The sequence below is a fragment of the Electrophorus electricus genome, chromosome 3 (genome assembly GCF_013358815.1).
Source record: "Electrophorus electricus isolate fEleEle1 chromosome 3, fEleEle1.pri, whole genome shotgun sequence".
Lineage (NCBI taxonomy): Eukaryota > Metazoa > Chordata > Actinopteri > Gymnotiformes > Gymnotidae > Electrophorus > Electrophorus electricus.
The window spans coordinates 13692439-13716513 of NC_049537.1; the positions used below are offsets into that span (position 1 = coordinate 13692439).

Consider the following 24075-nt stretch of genomic DNA (forward strand, 5'->3'; position numbering starts at 1 on the left):
AGAGGGACACAGGAAAATATGGAGCTACAAAGTCTCAGAGGCTTTGAGAATTCTCTGAAGAGCAGCACAGAGAGATCTGCTGAAGAGAAATCTGCTGAAGAGACCAGAGTTCCAGAAACAGAGATCATGCTACGACAAGCAAGAGCAGCATAGATCTGGGAGTTGTAGGAGATGCAAGAGGCCATCATGGTGTACCATAGAACCCATAAGAGGAATTGTGATCTTCAGCTTTCACGCTCAGTCTTATTCTCTTTCGCTCTCTTTCTCTTTTCACAATGTTTTATTGGACTCCATCTTGACTCTTAACCCATATCTGGTTCATACAAGTCTCATAGAAGACAGTAGATGTACAGACACTGTACAACTGTACAGATGTAGTAGTTACTGCATATTTGTGGGTTTAGTAGGGCAGTTTGCATTTCAATGTCGATGAATGTTGTACAATGTAATTGAAGCATTTGTGTGTTTGTAAAGAATTGAAGCCAGGTGTTTGGACAGCTGAAGTGGCAACTTTCCAAGAAAGGCATGGCAGGAGAAAAGGGTGCTAAAGCAGTTTGTTTGTGTACAGTATATCTTTAAGTCTCTGTGTGTGTGTCTGTGTCTTTGAGAGAGTGTCTTTGTTTTGTAAATGTCCAAGAAGGTTTCCAAAAAGTTTTGGCCACAGATCCAAAACTCATTTAGAATGAATTATTTGAACTATAAATGGCTGATTTCATGCACACTTGAGCATGTGTGTGTGTGTGTGTGTGTGTATGTTTGCACATTATATGCCTTACCCATGGGTGAGCTGGGTCCCTCGCAGGCTGGACATGGTGTCCTCCAGATTTTGCCGGAGATCCAGAACATTCTGAACAGTGCGCTTCCTCTGAGACTCTGGATCTGTAAATGACACCAACAGCTCAGTTAACCTTCACATATAGCTCAAATGGTGGCTATAGTCTATTGTTATTTCTGTCATTCAAACATCTGTAGTGATTTGTATAGACATTAAAGGTGCTTGCATAAAAGGGGACTGCAAAGTTTTAGAGCTGGCAAATATTTAAACTGTGGTATCATTTGTATAATAACCTGCATTGCAAGCTTTGACCACATGCACGTACGCACACACACACACACACACACACACACACACACACACACACACACACACACACACACACACACACACACACACACACATTCCTTATGACTGAGGATGCATCCCATTAACAGGATGTGGACTGTTTAACATTCTGGTAAAAATCAGATCACTATAAATTAAAGAGAGTCACTGCAGAGATTTGGTATACAGGATTGCTGATCTCTGTACTGCTAAATACAGTTAAAATACTCACTGAGCCCCCTGGAAAACACACTCATATGATCAGATTTGCGTGTTGCATTCACAAATTTCCTAGCAATTAGAATTTTCTTTTAAGCATGACCTATATTTACAAGTTGTCCAGACATGTCTTCTAGTCATGCATAGCTGTTAACAAAAGAAAAAACTACTGAATAAAGGATTGTATTTATTTTTGCTAGCACTTTATTAGCTTTAAATAATTTAATTTGAATACAAAAATTTTACTTAATGCATAATCATGATGCAATTCTCCTGTTATACTATATTTAATTTCACTCAGCTATTCTCGCAATGTAAATCATGACAAAACATACTCATCAGCTCTACTAAGGCCTAACACGCTATGATATTCCACATGGCTGCACTGGCCCTTGGCTTTAAATACAGTGACAAATTAGCCTTCAGTTCAAATTCATTTCCATCATTTATATTGATTTTGACTGTTGCTGTCCAGGTGACCATCCTCCGATGCAACACCTGGGTCCCTTGAATAACTCAAGCAATGTTTGTTTGCCCAGCTTTTTTGGCTCTTCATTCCACTATTGGTGCAATAGTGCTATGTTCTCACTTAATGAGCTCTGAAAACAGGACTGTTGCTCTTTTTACCCATAAAGTGTAGTTTTATGAATTAAAAATATGATGAGCATGAAGCCTAGCCTTATAAGGCATTTTTGGGGCATCAAATATGTTCAGTACTCGTCCATAGTGTGTATGACAGTTCGGCAAATGTGTGCACAAATTTTGAATCTGATGTGGCTAGGTTGGCCACTTTAAAGGTGCAATAAATCATTTTTCCAATGATTCTTCTTCATGTTATGAAACAGCAATTATACCGACACCTAGTGGCTTGGATGTTTCTGAGATTCTGTATTAAATGTATTTTAAACATGGCTACCCCCATGTGGGGAGCCCAATCTGTGGAGAATAAACTGGTTCAAAGATATTTGATTCTTTTCCTCAATTCCATGTGAGCTGCACTTTATAGTAAACATTTAAAATAATAAATTATGACTTTCATAAATATTATTTGCTACTTTTTGATGGTAATTAAAAAAATAATTCCTTTAATAAACCCTAGCAGGAATACATCACACCCCCAACAGAAGGACATATGGGGGATGGGGATATGACACTACAACACAAAACTAAAACCATAACCAAATCTATCTAGCCAACAGAGCTGACCAATCTGATATAGAAATCTGTAATGTAATTTAATGTTTAACTCACCAAACTTGACACCTACTTACAGTATTTATGTATTATATCACACATAAGGCATAACATTCTTACAGAAGACTTGATATTCATCATTTCCTACTTTTCAAAAAGAAAGGATTTGCTGACCACTGAGAAGTGAAGCCGTTTTTCTTTTGGGATTTTAACACTGTTGTAAACATCATAACCAATTAGCATTCAGAGCATAAACTTTTTGCGGTTGGCTGGTAGTTAAGCTACAAGTTGATCTGTTAAACCAATGAAATACAAGGTATTAGTTTTGACATATATGTGACACATTGACACTGACAAGCTAATATCAGTCAGTGGAAAACAACTACCAGCTCACTCCAGATGGATGACAAATATCTGTCTATTCAGGTGTTCTGCCAGACAGAACATACAACATGGTGATGATGGACAACAAAGAAACAAACTGTGAGCAATTAATAAAAATGTATTTAAAATGAAAAAAGGATAAAGTGTTGTAAACCAGTCAGTCATATGGCCTCTCTCAAAGCTAACAGTCTCTTCAGTATGGCCCATGTAAGAGGGTGAGGAGAGTGAAGCACAATCAAATTACTACTGCCAGAATCACACCATGATTGGAGGTCAGTTAGCAAACGAGAGACAATGTAAACAACTCAAACGGGTCATGCAGTCGCCTGTGCTGCCCAGAGGTCGTAAGCCACCACTTCGTTTACGGACTTCGAGAGGGACGGAGTGGGGGACCTGGCTGACACAGTGATGGTCAACATGGTATCAGCATGTCCAATCAATCCCATGGTGCAGTTAGGCACGGCGCCTGCACCGACATTATTAACGACTGGGCTCAGCCAGACAGAGAGAGAGACACACATAGAGACAGAGAGAGAGAGAGAGAGAGAGAGAGAGAGAGAGAGAGAGAGAGAGAGATGGGGGGGGAATTCCAAGAATGTTTGATGGTGAGTTGATATCACTTTATCAAAAATTATTTCCAATGGGAATTGGGGAATTAACATGCATCCTAATTAGCAATGTCCATGTGTCCCTTGAGGAACCTGAGTGGAATAAATTGTAAATTATGTACATCACCCTGTTTTACATAATTTACACATATGCTTATCAAGTAGAAAATTGGTTATAAATTTCTCCATATTACATGATATTATGTAATTTCCCAATGGCCAACAAATATATGATGACAAGGCAGCAAAATAGGGCAGAGACAAATGGACAAGAAACAGAATGTCCAGAGTAAGTGTTTATATCACTTTATATTTGATACTTCTCGTAACTGAGGGGAAGTGAAGCCTTACTCTGGAATAGGAATTTTTTTCAGAAGGTATCCAGTTCTGATAAATGTATGATGAATAGGGGTTTTCTTCAGAAGGTATCCAGTTCTGATGAGCATATGATGCAGAAATGAAATTGTAATGTATGAATTCTCTTCCCCATCTTCCTTTTATCAGCAAGGTCATGGAGTCTAAAGTGGCACATTTTACTTCCTGGGATGCAGAAGTAGGTCATGCACATTGACAACAGTCTCAGGAACAGAGCATCCTGAAACGATTGTAACTTCCTCCCTGCTCCGTAGTCACACTGGTCACATTGTGCCGACATTATTATCACAAAGGACTGGTTCCTGTTTTATTATGCTTCCTCTTTAGCCCCTCCTGCTGTCTCTACATGAGTGTCTTTGCAATCCTTCAAATCTCCTCAACTCTCAGAATTATGTATTTTTCTTATGTTTTCTATTTTTATTTTGCTTACTGACACCGTTAAGTCTTGTATGCTTAAATGACCTTTCTGTGTCTCAAAGTGTGGTTTATGTTCGAAATGGAAGCTCAAAAGTCTCACTTCCCGGGTTCCGTGTGTTCAAATCACATTTTGCAGAACATAGCACATCTTAGGCAAACTGTATATTCCAGACATGGTTCTTTGCAAAACAATACATAAAATAACTTGTCACAAGTTTTGGCATTCTGGCTTTTTTCTTCAGTCAGTCTAGTCAACAAAACTCTGCTGACATCTCCTGAGTGTAGGGTACTACTGTCTGTATTAGTCCAGGTCACGTTTGACCATAAGGAGCCAAATGTAGCTACAGGCTCCTATTACATTTCTGTCTCTTGTGGCTCCTTCTCAATTCAGCCCATTGTCCTTCTGCAGATATTCCAGGCAGGGTTTCCCCTGAAGGCCAACGTCCCTGTCCAGCTGCACTGTGCTGTTACATAGCAGCTGTATGCACATAGAAAACCAATGTTTTATCCTCTAGCCCAATATGATCCCATAGCCAAAGGAAGTATGCCATTTCCGCTGGCAAGCAGGGGCAATATCGCATGAGTTCAGGCAAAGAAGTCCATAAAGAAGTCTTTTATGCCTTAGTATATGGCACAGGACTACGAAATACACACAAGCTGTGCAGTCCTGTATGTTTGTGGGCCGCAAAGACAATATCAATGTGCAATATAAATGGACTGCTTTTTGATACCATGGGATTGAAATGATTTCCTGACTGGCAAATTAGGAGTTAATTCCACACATTCTATATTTAATGATGGATTAACATAAAAGTGGTTCTATATTAATGTACTATACTGTAAAAAAAAAAAAACTAATGGTTAACTTTTGGGAAAAAATTTTATTACACAATATATTTTGTAGTGTGTTTCTTGTAATGTAATAAGTTTTAAACAACATCTGGAAATAGTCCTATTTGTGAAAAGAGAACCATCTTTGTCTCAATCAATGGGTCAGACCCTGGTTAAACTACTGTAATCTATTATCACAGTGTCCTGTTTTCAGCAAGCATGATTATCTCCTTTCAGTTGCTCCCCTCAAAACCTTGATCTGTAGGTGAAGGTGGTACGATTTGAAAAGGGGTTTCCCTGGAAACAATAGCAGAGCCTTAAGCCAGGGGATCAGACATTTAAATAGTTGGAGGATGGACATAATTGAAACTAGGGGTCACCCATTAAAAAGCTAATGCACAGATACAAGGAACATTGTAGTTCAGAAAACAAGATGGGATATTTGCAATATTTGCAGCCATAGCAATAGATACTGAGAAACCTCAGCCTCTTTGTGTCCTCTTCACCAGAAGGCAAAATGCAGCATACCATGCCAAACACAATACAATCTCCCTGCAGAAAACCCACTAAGGCAACAATGGTCATGTCAGTATTGAATAGTGATAGTGACAAAATTTTTTGTCTTGAGACTCTTCCTCCACAATGCAGTGATGATGAGCTCAAATGGTTCCATTTGCACGGTGCATGCGAATGGCTCCTGAATCCCAAGCGGATCATGGTCGTGGTAACGACCATGCTTGTCTGTCTGGCTGTATGTCTCTCCCACGCTCGCTAGACATGGATGTGCCATCTGTTAGCAGTGGTGGATAAGCAAGGCTAGGAGGAAACGGAGCACAGACATGCTGGTGCAAGCAGAAAGAATAAAACCCTCATGGCCTGTTTCATTTCACTCCCCTCTCGCTCACCATCCTCCGATAGCAGCCATTACCTCATTATAGATTAGAGTGGAGCGACACCAGTTCAGAAAACAAGCCCACATACACACACACATGGACACACGCACACACCCCACACCCACATGCATGCACACATGCACTGCAGCAAGGAGACAGCAGAAAGCAGATCAGTGTGCTAAACGCTACCTTCAAGCAACTTCCAGCAATCACGGCACGATGTAGGAAATAAGCCAACAGTGATATTTTGTAGCCAAAAATTCCCATAAAGGAGATTGCAGTGTCAGGAGGAAAATGGAATCACAAGGGCGCGATTGCACCAAGAACAGTGGGTAGTAATATAAAGCTAATTGCCCATGCATCTCTGTCATAAGAGCTACAAAATTTATGGAATTCAATAATAACCACAAGAGCAGGAGGTTTCCATGGGCAAACACTATAAATAGTGTGACCTGGTCAGGTGCATGGCCAGAACTTTCCGCCAGCCCACGCCAAGCTGTGTTGCTTGCCTTTTACAACACAGTAGCTTATAGCAAGCGGCTCTGTCCACAGAAGTAAGTGGGCATGATTGCCACCTCTTGCGCTAAGGTGCTGAGAGAAACCTCACTTGACGCTATGCCACACACAGACGCTAAAAGGTTTACACCCTACACACTGCCATGTACTCACCAAGCACCTGACTGAAGAGTAACTGTTCCAAGTCCCCAAGAACTGTGACCACCAGCTCAGGATCCACCTTCAAGAAAGGCTTATCAGCACCTTCCTCACCCTGACCTTTGGTCTCGGATTCCCCTTGTGCCCCGGCTGCAGGCTTCTTTCCAGTGGTCTTAGTCTTGCTGGAGAGGATGTCATCGTCCGACTTGCTGTCGTCTGGGGCTTTGCTGAGGGGCTTTACTTCTGCATAGGGACCACGCGGGATGCGGCTCTGTGTCTTGGCCAGCGCTCCGGGCGCTGCCAGTGAGGTGAAGGGCTTGGGCTTGGCCTGGAACAGCGAGTGCTCTGATTTGGAAAGGCTCCGTGAGAGCTGGGCTCCACCACCACCCCCACCGCCTCCCCCGCCCACCGCTTTGGGCTTGCCCGCCTTCAGGTGGCCCTGGCCACCCTTGCCCATGTCGTCACACCATTTGGGCTCATACAGCTGCATCTTCTTCTCGGCATCCGTCAGCACGGCTAGATTGGTGAGGGAGCGCTGCTTGCGCAGGCTGGCGGCCACAGGGATGCGTCCCTCTCCGCTGCCGGCCGTGCGGTAGACCTTCAGCTCACTCCGCGCCACGCTCTGGGGCACGCCAGACTTGCCTCGCTTGGCAGCCATGCCAGTGACTCTGCCCTCCGTAGCAGCCGTGCGCTTGCGTGCCTCCTGCTTGCTCTGGCGTGCCGCACCCCCCCTCTCCCCCCCTTCTTTTCTGCCTCTTACGCTGCCCCCAAGACGCTTCCTCTGCGGGAGAGCATTTAGAGCAGCTACAGCCTAGAGTAGAGGACGAGGGAGGAGAGGAAGATTGCACAAGCTCTGCCCTTTCTTTCTTTCTTCTCTGTTCTTTCTCTTTAAGGCAGGAAGAAAAGGCTAATTCTGTCTCCTCTCGCCTCTTCCTCCCTATGCCTTCCTGTCTGTCTGCTGCTGCCTCACCACTGCCCCGGCGTTCCTGCCTTTCTTTCTCTCTCTCTCCTCTCGTTCTCTCTTGCTCATTTCTCTCCTCCAGTCACCAGACCCTTCCTGCTGCTGAACCGCGCAGCAACCGAGTGACAGCAGCAGCAGACGCAACAACAATCCCTCCCCCTTTTCTTCTCTCTCTCTCTCTCTCCCTCTCTCTCTCTCTCTCTCTCTCTCTCTCTCTCTCTCTCTGCCTTCTCTTTTCCTGGTGCTCTCCTTTCTCAGTGCTTCACTCAGTCTCAGCAGAAAGTGTAAGGAGCAAGGGGATGATGACAAAGTGCAAACCTTTCTTTTAATTTCCTCCCAGTGTAGAACATCCTTTCATACATTTTCACACGACTTCTCTCCACCCCTTTGTTCCCCCTTCCCCTCCCCCGCAGGGCGTGCACACTCATTACAATCACAGTTGTATTATGTATTAGGTCCTAGCCATGGGAAAAATTAAGTCAATGTGATCCTTACTAGAGGGATCTAAAAATGATTGCAAAAATCAATCCTGAAAAAAAATGTAACATTTAAAATCCAAAGATATTATATCAATACATATATACTTACTGAGGTTTTCTGTGAAACATTCATATAAGTCTAGTTGAATATGTTTGGATTTTATGAATCACCAGTAAGAATGAAACTAAACCGGAAAAAACACTAAAGAAATATTTTTAATCTTAGCTCATCTACATAAATGATCTTGCATTGTCATATATGGCCTCTTATTGTTTATGACCAGATCAAGCCAGCCTGGAGACTGACTTTCTACTAGCACATTTGTGAAATGCTCACCAGGCAAAAACTAAGCACAGCACAAAAGCTACAAGCTTATCAACCAGCATGAGCAGAGAAGCACATAATCATTCATAGAATCAAAAATTAGGGGACATGGAGCAAGATTTCTAGCTTATCATTCAAACCTTTGCAGAGCATTGTGGAATGTTTGCCAGAGCAATCATTCAGCCTTATCTTGTGCCATCTATGCTTTGTGTTTTGGATGAGGTATTTCGAGACCATCCCTAGGATCATCGTTCATGACGATCCATACCCATATCTCAGTGGAGTACTCTGCAATGCTCTGCTGGAAAGGCTGTCTCCATGGCAACTATGCTACCTACATCACAACATGCGTTAGGCCTTCTGAGTCCCGGTACTTGGCACTGCACAAAGCTTTTTTAAAAAGGCAGCTTCACATTCAGACTTTTAGCTCTTTCTTTCTATCTTTTGTGAATGCCCTGGTCCCTCACAAATCTTAATGAAAGCAACAACCCTGACAGAGACCTGGGAGAGCCTAAAATGAGTTCTTCTTGACTGGACCGAGGCAGCTGACCAGTTTAGTACTTTGTCTAAAGAGAAGCCCCAGAGCTCCCCTGCTGAGGCTCTGTTAACTAGTCTGACTGCATGCTGATCACGGGCCATCTCAGGTAATTCAAAGTCAAATAAGTCAACTGATGTAACTGCAGGCTAAAAGGCAGCTGAGAAGAATAGCCTCTTGTGTTTCCCTTTATCATGAGCTATGCCATACTATTGACCATTTCTGATCTTTTCATTAAGTGAAAAGCATACTTCCTATGGAGAGCATCACAAAAAGAAACACACTCTGTGGCTTTCATATTTATTTTCTATTTATTTTCTATCGATAATGAACCAAATGCTAATTATAACAATTATTGCGAATAAAAAAAATACCATGTGAAAACCAGCATAACCATAAAGGTTGTCCTAAATGCTGGCTGATGTGGCCACTATTTCTCTAGAGATGCTTCCTACACATCTGGATTCCATTGTGAAGTCTGTGGTTGGCCAGCACAGCTGTCTGTTGACACGTGAGCATCCCCAAGGCTGGGCCTGCTCCGTCACCCCTATTACACTATGGCCATAAATTACAAGGGCTGAATAGAATGGCTAAGAGCAATCCCCGTGTTTCACTTGGTGTATGCTAAAGGAAATCCTAAAGGTGTGTGTGTGTTTGTGTGTTTGTGATCTTCCAAGTTTTTCATGATTAAAATGCTTCACTGGGTAAAACTCAAAAAATCATTTAATTAAGTGGAATGTAAACTTAAGGCCTAAGAGTTTTTACAGTATTTACCCCCATCTGCACATATGCTGAATATGAGGCTAATCACAAAGAGGCAGAGGACTGAATTAGTGTAAGGCCTGTTGGCATTTCCTTTTAAAGTTACGAAACCAATTTGTTCACCTTTTCTTATTACTCACATCTGGGGATATCTTGGCAGAGGAAAGAATAAATTGTGATTTAACTAGGAGAACAGATTTTTATTGGTCAAAAACTCTATCCCTGAGGGACCCTGGGTCACAGATCGGGTGGCAGAGGCTGAAACTGGATCCATGACTGTAACCCCACAGATAGACAAACTGGCATCTGTCGTGTCTATGCCCTACAGTCACTTAGACCTCAGTGCAGCCACTCTTTCAGAGCTTGCAAGAAATCAATACTCAATCACTATCATCTAGGATTGCTCTGTGACATGCAGATACACCCCAGACACCTTAAAAATTCAATAATAATGGAACTAATTATTCCACAGACAAGAGGTCTTTACAATTTGCTGAGATATTTGACTGATGAGCTGTGAATAAAATTGTAAGTGAAGCTGCTACATATTCATATTTTCTTTTCTTAATTTCTCTTTCTTTATTCCTCCCATTGTGAAGGTTGTTTCCACAAAACTACAGAGTATTGGCCCAATACTTTAAAACCATGATCTAAAAGACCCTGTGATGCCAATTATAACACATCATCCTTCTGTGAGACAACACTTAATGAGCAGTCATGACAGGAAAAGGTAGCTTAGTGAAATAATGTGCTATATACTTCAAAACCACCTCAGTATCTTTATATTCCGCAACATGTATTCCATCAATCAACAAATGTTTCTCATAAATTCTAAACAAACCATACTATATGACACTTCCAAACTCTTGCAACACTGTAGTGACCTAGAAAAACATTGAAGAAAAACATGCAGTCAATTATTGGCAATGTGAGTGATTAATCGTATTGCACAACTACTGCATGGATTTCGAAACACTGGGGACTATGGGACTGGCCAATGGTATGTGTGGGATTTGGAAAAACAAAGCTGTCAGAATTATGCACATGTTATTTACAGTATGTTTTCTCATGCTTTCCTTGCCAAAAGTCTGCTCACGAATTCTCCATGAACATCCTCGCACAGACAAATGGGACAAGCAGACATACAATGATCCAGCATAGTACCTAGTACAATGAATCTTTAGGTCTAACTAGTAGACCCATTAGTCAGCTTCTTGGTATTTGTTGCATTTAAGATGCTAGTTCAAGGCAAAGAGATTAAGCCTAGACTCTCCAGAACTGAGCTCATGACTAAGTCAATACTGACTCCCACAAGACAGTGGTGCTGGCAAGCTTAAAAGTCCACTAAGTTCAACTATCAGTACCATTTAAACTAGTAAAAAGAATATTAACTGTTATGTGTAGTGGGTCTGAGAAACATTAAAGTTACTTTCATTTTCAGATAGCATGTCCAGTTACGTGACTTGCAGCTAACAAGTGTACTCACAAGTGTAATCATGCAATCATTGAATACCAAAAAAGTCTTAGTGACATGTTTTTTACATTTGTACTTCAACAATGTAAATTTTAAACTGACAGATTAATATTTAATATTTGCCAGATATAAGAATTTGTTTCCCATTTGTCTAACTACCATATTGTTGTCAAGTATGTGTCTCTAGTTATCTATTTATCTATGCACTCTCAAGTGTGTGTCTCCAATTCTGTCATTATAAATGTAATCTCAGGTATGTATCTCTAATTATCTATTAAAGACACTAAAAAGAAAAGTTGGCCCTTGACAGAGAAAGTGTCTACACAGTATTATGTGTCAGCAAGTGAGAACAGATTAAAGAGGTCCAATATGCAGAAATAGTCTCTGAGCCAGAGTATGGCCTGACACAAAAGTAACTGCATCTCCTTTGCTATTAATTTGTATTATGTGTAATACCCCTAGCGGTGCTACCTACTTCAACCTATGCTCACAGGTTTGAAAACATCAATATTCCAAACCAAAAAATACTTTTGTATTTTGTTGGTTTTCTTTATGTAGAAGGCAGTGAATATAAGGGCGATAAAAAAAGCATTTAAGGAAACTATACATCTATCTGTACCTCTAACTGCCTGTTAAATACATAAAACATCCCTCTAAGTTTGAGCAGCAATGGTATGAGCACAGCTGTACACCAGAGTCCCATGGTTACTGAACTGCACTCAGTCCTCAGGATGCATGACTCCCTAGGCCTAAATGCTCAACTGATGGCAAAGCTATGATCATGGAAAAGATATCATGGAAAAGGCATAACCGGTCTCAAGCAGTCCAGCTGTCTCAGTTATGGTGGGACTCTGAATGTGGAAACAGAGACAAAATAGCATGTTCTCACTGCACCTAGCAATTGCAGAGACAGTAATTACATCTGATTTTGCCAGGCTTGAATTATGTCCATGTCCAAAGTCAAAGGCCTTTAATAATAGATCACATAGCAAGTGTAAGACACCAACCATGAACTCCGGGGTGCTGTGGGGAGAACTCACCCAAATCTTCACAGCACACTTCCATAGAGTCTGAAGAGCAGTCGCTCATATCCTCCAAAAAGGAAGGATCTGTGTCCTCCTGGATTTGAAGCCTGGAGCACAGATAGACATGGACATGTGTGCATCTATAAATCCCAGCCTCTAAATAATAAAAACTACTGTGCACTGAGCCATAGCCTGACAATACATAATAGTTACATCACTGTGAAAATGTATCACATTTTTTTGCAGGGAAAATTCATAAATTTAAGACATTGCAGCAAAATGTCCTATGTTGAACTAAGTCTAACTTAAATATGCATAGACACTAACTAACTCAGCAGTGTGTAAGCCTGAGTCAGTAGGGGTGATCTATAACTACAAACCAAAATCTCTTACCTGAATCTGAATGGTACCATTGCAGCCATATGCGGTGATCCACCACCTGCAGAATTTATGTTGTTTACTCTGGTGTTCTGGATTTTAGGCCGGTGAGACATCACAGTTCTCGCATTTATGCCTCCATTTGTCAGTTTGCTTCTTTGCTTGTTGATGGCAGGTTGATTACCACAGGACACTCCCCAGAGAAGATTCCCATTGGCTGTTCGAAGACGGGATTGGCCCTCCTTCGCTCTTCCCACCTGGAAATCCTGTGCCAGTGAACGAGAAGGCGGATGAATGTCAGCATTATCCAGACTTTTGAAATGGACTTGGCTTGATTTCCAGTTCTTGTTTCCATTTGTTGCCAGCTCTTTGACACTCTCCTGGGGCAGTGGGCCTCTTCGGAGGTCCGGCATGTCCTTGGAGTGGAATGCATTCTGCCCAGGGACCCGTGGGCTGCTGTAGGTAGTGTGGGAGCCAACAACACGCCAGGGTGAGGGCCCAGGCCGAACAGCTTTCTGACGCCGACCCTGAACGCCTGACATTGCCTCCTTCGGCAGCTCCTTGGAGCTGGTGCGACTAGCATGGGTGGAGGCCGAGGGCTGGCATTGCCCAGTGTTCAGCCTAGAGAAAGTGGTCATGGCGCGGGGCAGAGGGATGCCAGAGTCACCATGGTCCTGAGAGATGGTCTTCATGTTCATTCCAGTACTCATGGCCCAGGAAGTTCCCCAGGAAAAACTAGAGAGGAAAAATCATGGCAACACTTTTATTTAAATGAAGTGTGCCAAACCAAATTAAAGTGAAATATTTTGCCACCCTGCTACAGAGGTGTGTGTGGTAAATGTGGCCTTATATAGTGAAAACATCTGTGTTGAAATACCTAAGAATAATTCCTACTCTTACAATGTTCATTTGTGTCTAGATGGACTTATATAAACACTGTATGTGTTAAAGTACCACTATTTTGCTGTGGCTAGCCTAGCCTGTGTATTGCAAAACATCAACTTTCAGCAGTGATGTATATAGTCAAAACAGGATGGTATGAACTTCAGCAGACAGATTATTATTATTATTAATAATTATTTAATATAGTGGGAAAAGTATAAAAATACATATTGTTTTTTACAAGATTATAAACATTATGAATGCAATTGACAATGTTCAGTACAACTTTGTTATGGCACTATAATCCATTTGTCTAGATTAATACATGCCAGCATGTTTTAATGTATTAGTGGATCAAATAAATCAATCTAATAATACCATTGCCAGGACATGACACAAGAAGAGTCCATTTCCTCCTAAACAAAAATGCCTTTTTGCTAGAATTTTATTCATTTTATTAATTTAACTTTTAACGAACCTTGGGATCAAAATCCCATTTGCACAGATGACATGGCAAGAGATTAATTAGGTAAATATGTCCCCTTCATGTGTATTTACAGAGAGAACATACATAGTCATCCTCGTGAACTAAAGCGGTCTGGATGTGGTGCTGAATGCAACGCTGTATTTAATCATCTTTGCTTAAATAAATAAATAGAATAAAGGGACACAGGCATTGTAGTTGACATTTACACAGCCTTATCGAAAAACGTGCAGTGCAGATCTAGTGGTTCTCTATAAACAAGCGTGAGCAGAGGTCCTCTGACAGGATGGCACCGCTTGACACCCTCAGCGGGCACAAGCAACCCTCTCTGCTGGTCCACATGCGCCTGCCTCAGAGTGACTGGCACAGAACTGCCCTGCTCTACCCAGAGCAGGCTTCCACAGAACCACAGGTATGATTCAGGTCTGGCCAGTTTTGTTTGTCCATTCATACTTAACTCATGCTATAATTGGGGATGGATAAACACCTGCTAAATTGCAGGTACCCCATCTGAAACCGACTCCAACTGCATGTGCCAATAAAATGGGTCTGTTGTTTGGGGAACCAAACAACTCATGATTCTCATGTTGGAATCTGGATGGAACAAGCAAGTCCAAGATGGTGCTGCTATCCTTAGCACTCAACTGTGAGAAACACAGAAAGCATCATGCCAACGGCACTTTCAATGTCCCTCCAAAAAATCAATACTCACGAGTACATGTTTTCAAACATGGCACTGCACAGCTGTATCGCTCAATCATGAGGTCATGATATGCTTTAATGACATGGCTGGTGTATCCTCGGGCTCATCTTCAGTCCCCTATCACCCACTAGCCCCAGTTGATTGGACCAGACAGCTTTTGTGGGTACACAAGTGTGACCTGACAGGGCATTCATGCCTCAGTTGCTGCATTGTATTCATTACAAATATGTAAAACATACAACCTGCTACACATGACTCTAGAAATTGGATAGCAGTCAAACTGAACACCAAATTATACTCAACATGAGGGTGAAAACTACTATCGCTTGATGGAAAACAAAGAAGAAAAACAAATCCTTAAAAAGCACAGTATATAATATAGTACACTGAAACTGGCAGACAAATCCATGGCAGAGACTTTGCAGTAGGTTAATCAATTAACTTGAGAAAGCCTGTAATCAATCAATAGTCATTTCTGAAATTCAATATTCTCTGCTGGCCGAGTCAGTGGAGACACAGCCAGGAGCCAGGCACGTTAGCAGCCCGTGTCTTGCTGTTTTCTCATGACACTGCAATCCTGTTAACAGAGGGAGTGGATTCTGATCAAGTGGCCAGAGAAGGAAAAATTGCCCCCTAAGCAGCCACCAGCATTGCACTCGGAGAGAGTGACAGAGAGAAATCATTCACAGCACATTATTAACGCATGTGGTATACCTTAAAAATTCAATCACAAAACCTGCAGCTCACCTGGGACCACTGGGTTTTCCCGTTGTCGTCCTCTCAGTGCAGGTTGTCAGTAAAGTCCTGTAGCAGCCTGAGCAGCAAAGGTGCCTATGTCTGTGTCTGCTGTGCCAAGTACTATCCGCTGGGGCCAAATAAACCTCTAATGCTGCCTAAGAGGGCCACGTGCTGGCACTCCTTTACTGGCGGAGGAGACTGGAGACATCTGGACACAGGAGCATCAGCACAAACGTGGCGCACTCCAAAGAGGAACACTTTCCCACTCTCTCCCTCTCTCTCTGTCTCAGTATCCTCGAGCTTTATCTTACCAAGCGACACACTGACACACACTTACACACTCTTACGTACTCTTAAACACACACACACACACATACACACACACTTCAGTGACTCATATTTCTGTTAGTAATGACATCATTCCAATCTGTCCCCTGTAGTCATGTCTTCCTCACAGTCTGAGTCCACCTTTCAACTTCAGTCATCACCCCCTTATCCACACTACAGACCCACAAATAATCCAAAACTGCCCCACTGAAGCGTGAGAGAAGTACGCCTACTATAACACTATAAATACAAATCTGATCAGTCTGCTGTGTAGGAGCGATATTTACGGCATTTGTGCCCATACAGAGAAATAATGGGAATTCTGAATCAGCTATGGCCTGTGCACATGGTATTCTCTACTGTACCCTTCACTGTCTTCACAATACCATTTTGTCACTTTTTAAAAACATTTTTATGTAAGAGGCCTGATTTTATTTGTTAAATTTAGACCCAAGACCCAGATTCAGCAATTCTGCTCTTTTTTCTGTCCCTCTGTGTCACATTCAGTCTCATTAGAGGAAGACAGAAAGAAAAAGATATAAAAACACACAGAGAGAGTGAGAAAGACACAGAGAGCGACAGACAGACAGTGAGACAGCAAAGCAGGTTGGGCAGTAGATGCTTCAGATCTGATTTAGCTCAAGGGTGGCAGAGAGAGGAGGAAGAAATGGAGTGTGTGTGTGTGTGTGTGTGTGTGTGTGTGTGAGAGAGAGAGAGAGAGAGAGAGAGAGAGAGAGAGAGAGAGAGAGAGAGAGAGAGAGAGAGAGAGAGAGGGAGGGGGTGGCTGCTGGCAGAGAGAGGAAGCACATATCTGTCATTGATAAAGGAAGTTATGCCAGGTCCAACTGCAATAACAGCTCTGCCAGAAGTACATTGTTTTAGAATGATTTTCATCTATTATTGCAGTGAGTTCATAACTGCTTTCATGCTTTCATCAATGAATAGACATTTAGCCAAATGAAGTACAGCTTTGACTATCTCCAAATCCATGCTTTTAGACAAAACTCTTGTCAAACTGGATTTAAAGCAATCATCAGATTTTAAGGGAAAATAAATATTACTTTAATCTCTTAGTACACTCACCTGAATGGGTGATCCTGATGTATCCTGTCATTGTTGGCTAGTATACATTAAGTCTGTTCTAAAGTACAACATCAAATCATAGAATCATCAGTAGTGATAGAAGGGTAGGAGCATTGGTGGATATAAACACAGAAAATTAGGCTTCTCAGATCAGAATCTCTCTCAAATAAATTCAATTCATTTCAATTCAATGTTGCTTTATTGGTATGATAAATATTCACATTTGTATTGTAAAAGTTTGTAGAAATTAACATGGTAAACAAAAGATATAATAGACAACAACAATACTACAATACTACTGCAATCGTTGACAATAATATTAATAACAACAATAAAACTACAATACTCTTATTACCATAATAATAATAATAATAATAATAATAATAATAATAATAAAATCTCTGTATCCCTGGTATCTGATAAGGTCACTCACAGTCCCTCAGACTGTGGCAAGAGTGAACATACGTGTCTCTCTCTCTTGCTCTATCTCTCTCTCTCTCTGCCTTTCTCTCACTGTCTCTGTCTCTTTCTGTGTCTCTGTTTTTTTCCCCAGAACTAGTCACTTCTAATCCAATTCCCCCTCCATTCACTTGAGCCAACAAGTCTTCAGACCCCCCCCCCCCCCCCCAGTCTCATATAGCTAACACAATTAAAACACACCATCTGTTTTTCCCACAGGAATCTAAGTGGCCCATTCCATTGCATGAGGAACAACACTCAGAGGAGTCTGTGCTAACATGAGGCTACAGAAAAGGGCTGACTAACAAGAGAGTGAATTGTCATTGTGGTGCAATTGTTTAAAGTGTGCAATGCCAGTGATTTAGCAGTGCAACTGGAAATTTTAACACATTATTTGAATTAGTAATCAAAGTTCATTGTACTAATGAAAAAATAACCTTTTAAAGTGGAATCCAGCATCGTTTAGATATGCCCTTACTACACAAAACCAAAATAAGAACCCCTGAGTTGAGATAATGCACACATTTAAATAAATGAGTCTACCTTCGAATGTATTGCACTGTTCAGTCATGAAAAATACTAATGAGACAGGCACTCTGATATCTGTCTAATTACTGGTGCGAAATGAAGACAGATCTCCCGTCCTCAGTCTGAAAACAATTCCTCATCCTTTACCCTCAGCCCCCCACTAAGCCTTTTAGTTAGTGCCCAAATGGTTTCTTAATTTGCCCCGCGACTGACCTGAGGACTTGGGCATTGCTGCAGCAGCAGATATGGGATTAGCCTTGCTGGCTGTTTTCAGGCTAAAGGAGTAGCATGAACACTGGGGGTAGCCTGTATTAAACTGATCTTGGAGATGTGAAATGGCATGTGTATGTGTGGTACTGTTACTTACTGCTGCAGTCTACAGTAAAATACAGTATTTTGAATGCATCAAAAATATTTATTGAAATTTTTGATTACATACATTTGATTACACAATCTTCTTGTGTATACAAAGAAAATACACCTGCCTTAAAGCTTGTCAAGAGGGAAAAAAATGTTAAAACATAGTGTTGTTTTACTGTTGCAAGTCACTCTATAAAGCATGAAATATTTATTCAAAAGTCAGAACTGTCAGGTCAGATTTGGCAAGAGTTTTTCGATATATGTCAGATGTCATTACATATTAACGTCACATGCACAGGCTAAAAAAGGTCCAGCTTGATGGCCTAGTTACCTGAGTAAAACTGGGGGCGTGGCTCATAGTGCTGATCTGTACAGCACCAAAAGTTAGTGAATGGAAGGAGAGAGATACTGATGAATACGGAGACACTGGAATGGCAAACTTGTGTACAAAGAAACATATAACTGAAGAGAGCAAGCAAGCTAAAAGGGAGAGTGACAGAGCTCAAGCTAAGACCAGAATAAACATTGGTTTGATTTTTGGAGTTGGTGACCGCTCCGTGACTTGAAGGGATTCAGGAGTGATGCTGAATTTACTTTTCTTTTTTTTCTTTTTTTTTTATAGCTGAACAGGTAGCAAAGTTTTATTGGTTTTATTTTATTGGCCAGCCAGATTATTGTTGTTGTTGAATTTTTAATGCATTTGTGTGTAAAGTTGTGTGAAGTTTTTTTTTAGATATGTAACTAATGTTAGCTCTTTATTTCATTATCTCTTTTTGCTTCAGAGTTTGTCTTATGTTGTTTGACAAAACTATCCTCAGATCATTCCTAGTGCTAGTGTCTGTGTTATTGTGTAAACAATGCTATATGTAATATGCATTCTCATAAAAAAAGTAGCTATATTTTTTTTTTGTTATTGTCAAGTTTATGTCTTGAGCCTGAATTAAAATATCTTGAAAATTTATGGTTAATGATGGCTAGCTGGCTAAATTACCTAAATGATGTTTCTTGGGATTGTATGGGCTACTGGTTTGTGTAAGATTAACTTACCTAGGTAACTTTTGACAGTGCGGATATCTTACAGCAGACTATGTTAAAGCAAACACATATAGTTTTGGCATAGCTTTCAGAACAGTACCTTCTCCTAGCTAAGCTATTTATGCTACTGATGATAGCAACCTATAATCAGATACATTGCCAAAATGACCATTCACTTTTATAGCTAAAGTTTAACCTAGTACTCTATGAATATGAATATTAATCTCATAAGTATCTGCATTTGAAGTCTCAAATGCAAACCCAACATTATACTGATTAGGATATAATTACAACAATAGATAATTCACTTATGTCATCAGAACCTATCTATCACAGAGTTTTGATTGACTTCTCTTTCAATAGTCCTGAACGCACTCACAATTATCAGAGAAATCCACTCACGGAAATGGAGCATAGTACAACCCATGTTACAAAATGTTCTTCCACATGTTTCCTGCAATTACATATTTCTACCAGAGAGGAGGACAATTCCCCACATTTACATAGGGCAGCTTTAACAATGTGGTTGTGCATTTCATAACTGATTAAGATGCACTGTGGATGTTTAAAAGTCATGCAGACAGTATCATGTGTAGATAAAAATTTAGGCACAAGCTCAGTAGTGGTTTCAGATGTTTTGGTGTCATCACACAAATAGATTGATCAAGGACGCTATGTTCAACGTGTACTGGAGATTTGAATAACTGCGCAAATCCCAAGGAGTATAATGCATTTGAAGTAGCAGTGGTGCTTCTGGCAGAAGACATTCTGACAGAGTTGTCTCTCGTATTGTCACTGGCTGTTACTCAAGTGCTGCTTCTACTTGTCACTGAGGTTTCCTACATTTGTGAACTCACATATGATTTGATTAGGTCCAGTAACTTAATATAACGAACTAAATATCAATTTATGACTGCTAATATACCTTCTGCAAAATGCTCCTCATTCTAACAGTCCGCGGTCCCAATGCACATAAAAGTTAATAGAGTGCCATTAGCGCCACCTTGTGGAGAATTTCCTACTTGCTAACTGTGGGTGAGTATGTGAGTTATAATACTGTTCCATGAAATGCTTTGCATCTAAAAACACCTTGCCCAGTATATGGCATATCTTCCATTAGTGCTAGGTGCTAGGTTATGGTCATGCTAGGTTATGATCGTACTCCACCTGCTGCAAGTGAGGCTAGCTGAGCAGACAGCTTCACCTCAGGGGAAGCATATTAAACAAAATGACATCACTGGCTCACACTAAATACCCACATCAACAGACCTATCGCCATTCTGCCATGACCAGCACCAATGCCATCACCAATATACTACTGGTTAGCGCTAGCTGTCCTGGGTATCACATTAATGAAGACGTGCCATATGAGCTAGCATGCAAGTATCGCACATGTGGCATGCGCAGAGCTAGTCCATTACCCTTTGACACCACCCAAGGTCAGATGTTCCGGAACACATGCATGCAAACAGTGTCAAAGACAAAGGCCCATAAGTTTGGAAGCTTGCAGGGACCCTAGAAAAGCCTCGGAAATATGTGGATTTTAGTTTCTAATTTTTACACTCTCTATTTTTGTAAATAAATAATAATATACTGTATCTTCCATGATATGTTCTGTTTATGTCTATTTTCTTTCATTTCTCCATCCACCCCCACGCCCAGGCCCCGCAAAAGTGGTTTGGTCCTTTTTCCAGCAGATCTATCATCTAATTTCTTTTTTGTTGACTAGAGAACAGATAGCAATTGAAACCTGGTTAAAATGAAACCAAAATCAGGATTTCATAATGGAAAACACACAATGTAATTCCAAAAGCATCCATAGTCACTGAGGAAGAAAAAGCAGGCACCTCTTCCTTTTCTAGCGTTTAATACTTCTATACCAATGCATACCAATCAATCTAATAAAGAAACAATATAAATACATTATAAATACATGATATATATAATTTTTCTGTTGCATTATTTTCTTTGAAGAAGGCGGGGTTTTGGGGGGAGACTTGGTTGTGGAAGGGGGTCCTGAGCAAACTATTGTGCCCAAGGCCCAAAATGTGATGCTACTCCCCTGGTCCAATGAGAGCCAAGCATGAAAACTAGAGCCTTCCAGTAACAACTCTTCTGTAAGTGACATGTTTTGGATGTGAAACTTGCAATAACCTCTTTAGATGTGCTGCTCGGTGAGAGAGGTCTATATTCAGACGGTGTTAGCTGAAAAAAGGGAACTACGTCAACAAAAAAGTGTTTGTCGCAAAAAAAAAGATGCACAGAAATAAGCAGAGCATATTCTTATCTTCAGAAACGTTGAAGTAGCTCATTATAAACATAAGGTCATTTTTTTCTGTTGCACAAAAGAAGAACAGGAAAGACGACTTAGGAGTGAAGCTCAGACTTTAGCAGTGAGGCGGAGATTAGTATAATCATTCAGATTTACTCGACTGCTTTTCCTTACAGTGACTCTTTTCACAACCATATATCTTTTGGATTTAAAGGACAAAGACAGATTCAGTGCAAATGCTTATTATATTATTATCAGCTTCCTGCAAGGCAGCTCCCTGAAATAATTTCAATCAGTATGACACATACCTGAGAAAATGCTTAATGGTGAGTTTTTAACAAAACTTCATGCATCAATAAACTTTTCGCAATAAAGTTGGTAAAGACAAGATTTAGGGTATTCTGAATCTTATGGAATATATTGTCTATGAAATAGCAATGATCTCTCACTTAGTCATTTAAAGACTACATGTGAAACATGTACCTCATTTGGTTTAGCTAAAACTTGGCAAAGTCTCAAATTCCCCAAAGACAAGCAGATCCAATGTCCCTGAGCCAGTGCCCCTGATGGAGTCCATGTTTTCCAAGACTGTATTTCAAAACTGGAGTGAGAGTGACCACAACCATGGCTCAACAGATGAGTCTAATAAACGGTTTTGAGGCTGGCCAAATCAGGATATCATACTTATTTAAAACATTTTTTACCTCCCTGTACATTGGCCTATAACATATGACAAAGAGCTGTGAAATGCTGACCACTAGTCCAAGTCAAAGCTGTAACAGCCTGAAAGGGCTTTGCATGGTAGACCTTCCTGTAGGACTATTACTTGTGAAAAGCAGGTCATTATTCAAAAGTGCATCATGACCTTTACCAAAAGCTTTTGTGTCCTTTCTTTCTTTGCAGTGGTCCTCACCACTGCTGAGAACCATAATGCATGGACGAAGACTAGGCCACACACTTGTATTTCTATGACCTGGTGAACAAAACCTATTCAGCGCTCTATTTTGGTCTGTTCAACTCTGTACAAGAAGTCTGCTGTTAATGGACAATTCGAGTGATATTCAACCCCAGCCCACACCCTCTTCAATAGTTTTACACTCATCATGACATCATCACATACCATCTAATGTCTCATTGGCAATATAAGTTCCCTGGCAACATTCCAGAAAGGCACAGGATATCTGGTGAAGAACAATACATCAGAATGTACATTGTTTACCACAAATGCTTCACTTCTGACTAATCATTCATGGAGAGTAAAACTTGCTGGAGATGAAAGAATGAGGGAGTGAGGCAGTGGGAACTTAATATCTTAAGGGAACATGCAGCCTCTCTTGTCATGCACTCATCATACTGTGGCTGGCACACTGAGCTATTTAACATGAGCAAAGCCAATAAGACCCAATCGGAAGACAGTCCTGAATCTGAGCATCCCTCATGAGCCATTCACCCGAGGGGTGTTTCTGACAGTGAGAAATGACACTGCTTTCTGTAATTTTATCTGTCCAAACTACTGTACAGAAGCACCAAGGATGAGACTCAGAACAAAGTTAAATGCACTTAAACAAGCAACCCACATTTTGGCTCCTGCACCACACCAGAGATTGACTGCATACTGTTTCTAAGAGACTTGCATGCTCCAAAGCTTGTAATTCAATGCAGGAGCCCAGTGTTCTTGTAGGGCCAGCAGACAGATCAGCATGAGCCCGCAGGAGCCTCATGAGAAGCAGCAAGTATGGATATGACTCGTTAAAACCACTCCCATTCCAACACAGGCCTTCTGTCCCTTATTTTAGGGGTTGATACATATTGTGCTTTGGCCTGGATTCCTTGTACACACTTAAAAGGATTTTCAACTGCACTGAAGACTATCCTTCATCTATGTCATAGATATGGTGATTGATTCCAACTCACCCAGCTGAACACGGTGACTAAGAACAGATGCAGCTGCATGGAGAGGAAACTGAGATAAGCCTGAGAAGAACAGAAAACGTACAACAGTCCAGATACCGGCAGAGCATTCATTCCTTTCGAATATTCGTTTTGGTGTTTTTGTTGTACCTTCATTCATCATTGATTATGATACCTGCAAGCAGGCGTCCTTGAACCCGACGTACATGTTAACTACCGCACGTGAGACAATAAGCAGTAAATCTGACTGATGTGTTCGCAGCATGAATCACTGTGTACTCACTGTGGAGGGCGGAGCAGCCAGACAGAAGATGCTGACACATGCGGTCGAGTCACAGGATCCTTCACACAGCCACAGTCAGGCTGAGACCACGTCCTCCTCTGAACTGGAAAACAGACACATTAAGTCACAGTGCCATCTTCTTCACGTTCAGTCTCACTCTGGCATTATCAGCACTGTCCCAGCCTGCAGCTGTTTAAGGGCAAAGCTTGCATCTCCTATGGTCTGTCTGAGTTGAGAGGAACTGGTTTCTTTAAGAAGTACTCCTACGTAGACTGCAACACTGCCCAGGTCTGAGATGCTGATTATCACTGCTGGCAAATGCACTGTCTGGCTGGGTTCCAGCACAGGCAGCTCATTTTTACCCAGGCCTGAAGCTGATGCATATGCCTTTTGA

At 41.2% G+C, this 24075-nt stretch overlaps 2 protein-coding genes across 11 annotated transcripts in view; both read right to left on the reverse strand.

The window, feature by feature from the left end:
* The window catches only part of nav1b (neuron navigator 1b), a 49607-nt gene extending 41785 nt beyond the window's left edge, over positions 1-7822 (reverse strand). For 5 of the 10 annotated variants that reach the window (XM_027000563.2, XM_027000570.2, XM_027000568.2 and 2 more), the window contains exons 1-2: positions 6693-7820; positions 777-879 (exon numbers count right to left, since the gene is read on the reverse strand). In XM_027000563.2, coding sequence (XP_026856364.2) covers positions 777-879; positions 6693-7335 — 746 coding nt within the window. In that variant the 5' untranslated portion in view covers positions 7336-7820. Of the gene's footprint in view, positions 1-776; positions 880-6692 lie in introns of all 10 variants that reach the window. The other 5 variants (XM_027000567.2, XM_027000565.2, XM_035523990.1 and 2 more) reach the window with 4 other exon arrangements.
* A 4208-nt stretch (positions 7823-12030) lies between these two features.
* Positions 12031-23776, reverse strand: LOC113571564. Its single transcript, XM_027000572.2, has 4 exons — positions 23682-23776; positions 12632-13351; positions 12254-12345; positions 12031-12064 (listed from the first exon to the last, which is right to left on the reverse strand). The coding sequence occupies exons 2-4, from the start codon at positions 13324-13326 to the stop codon at positions 12048-12050; spliced, it is 804 nt and encodes a 267-aa protein (XP_026856373.2). The 5' UTR covers positions 13327-13351; positions 23682-23776; the 3' UTR covers positions 12031-12047.
* Positions 23777-24075: the final 299 nt, after the last annotated feature.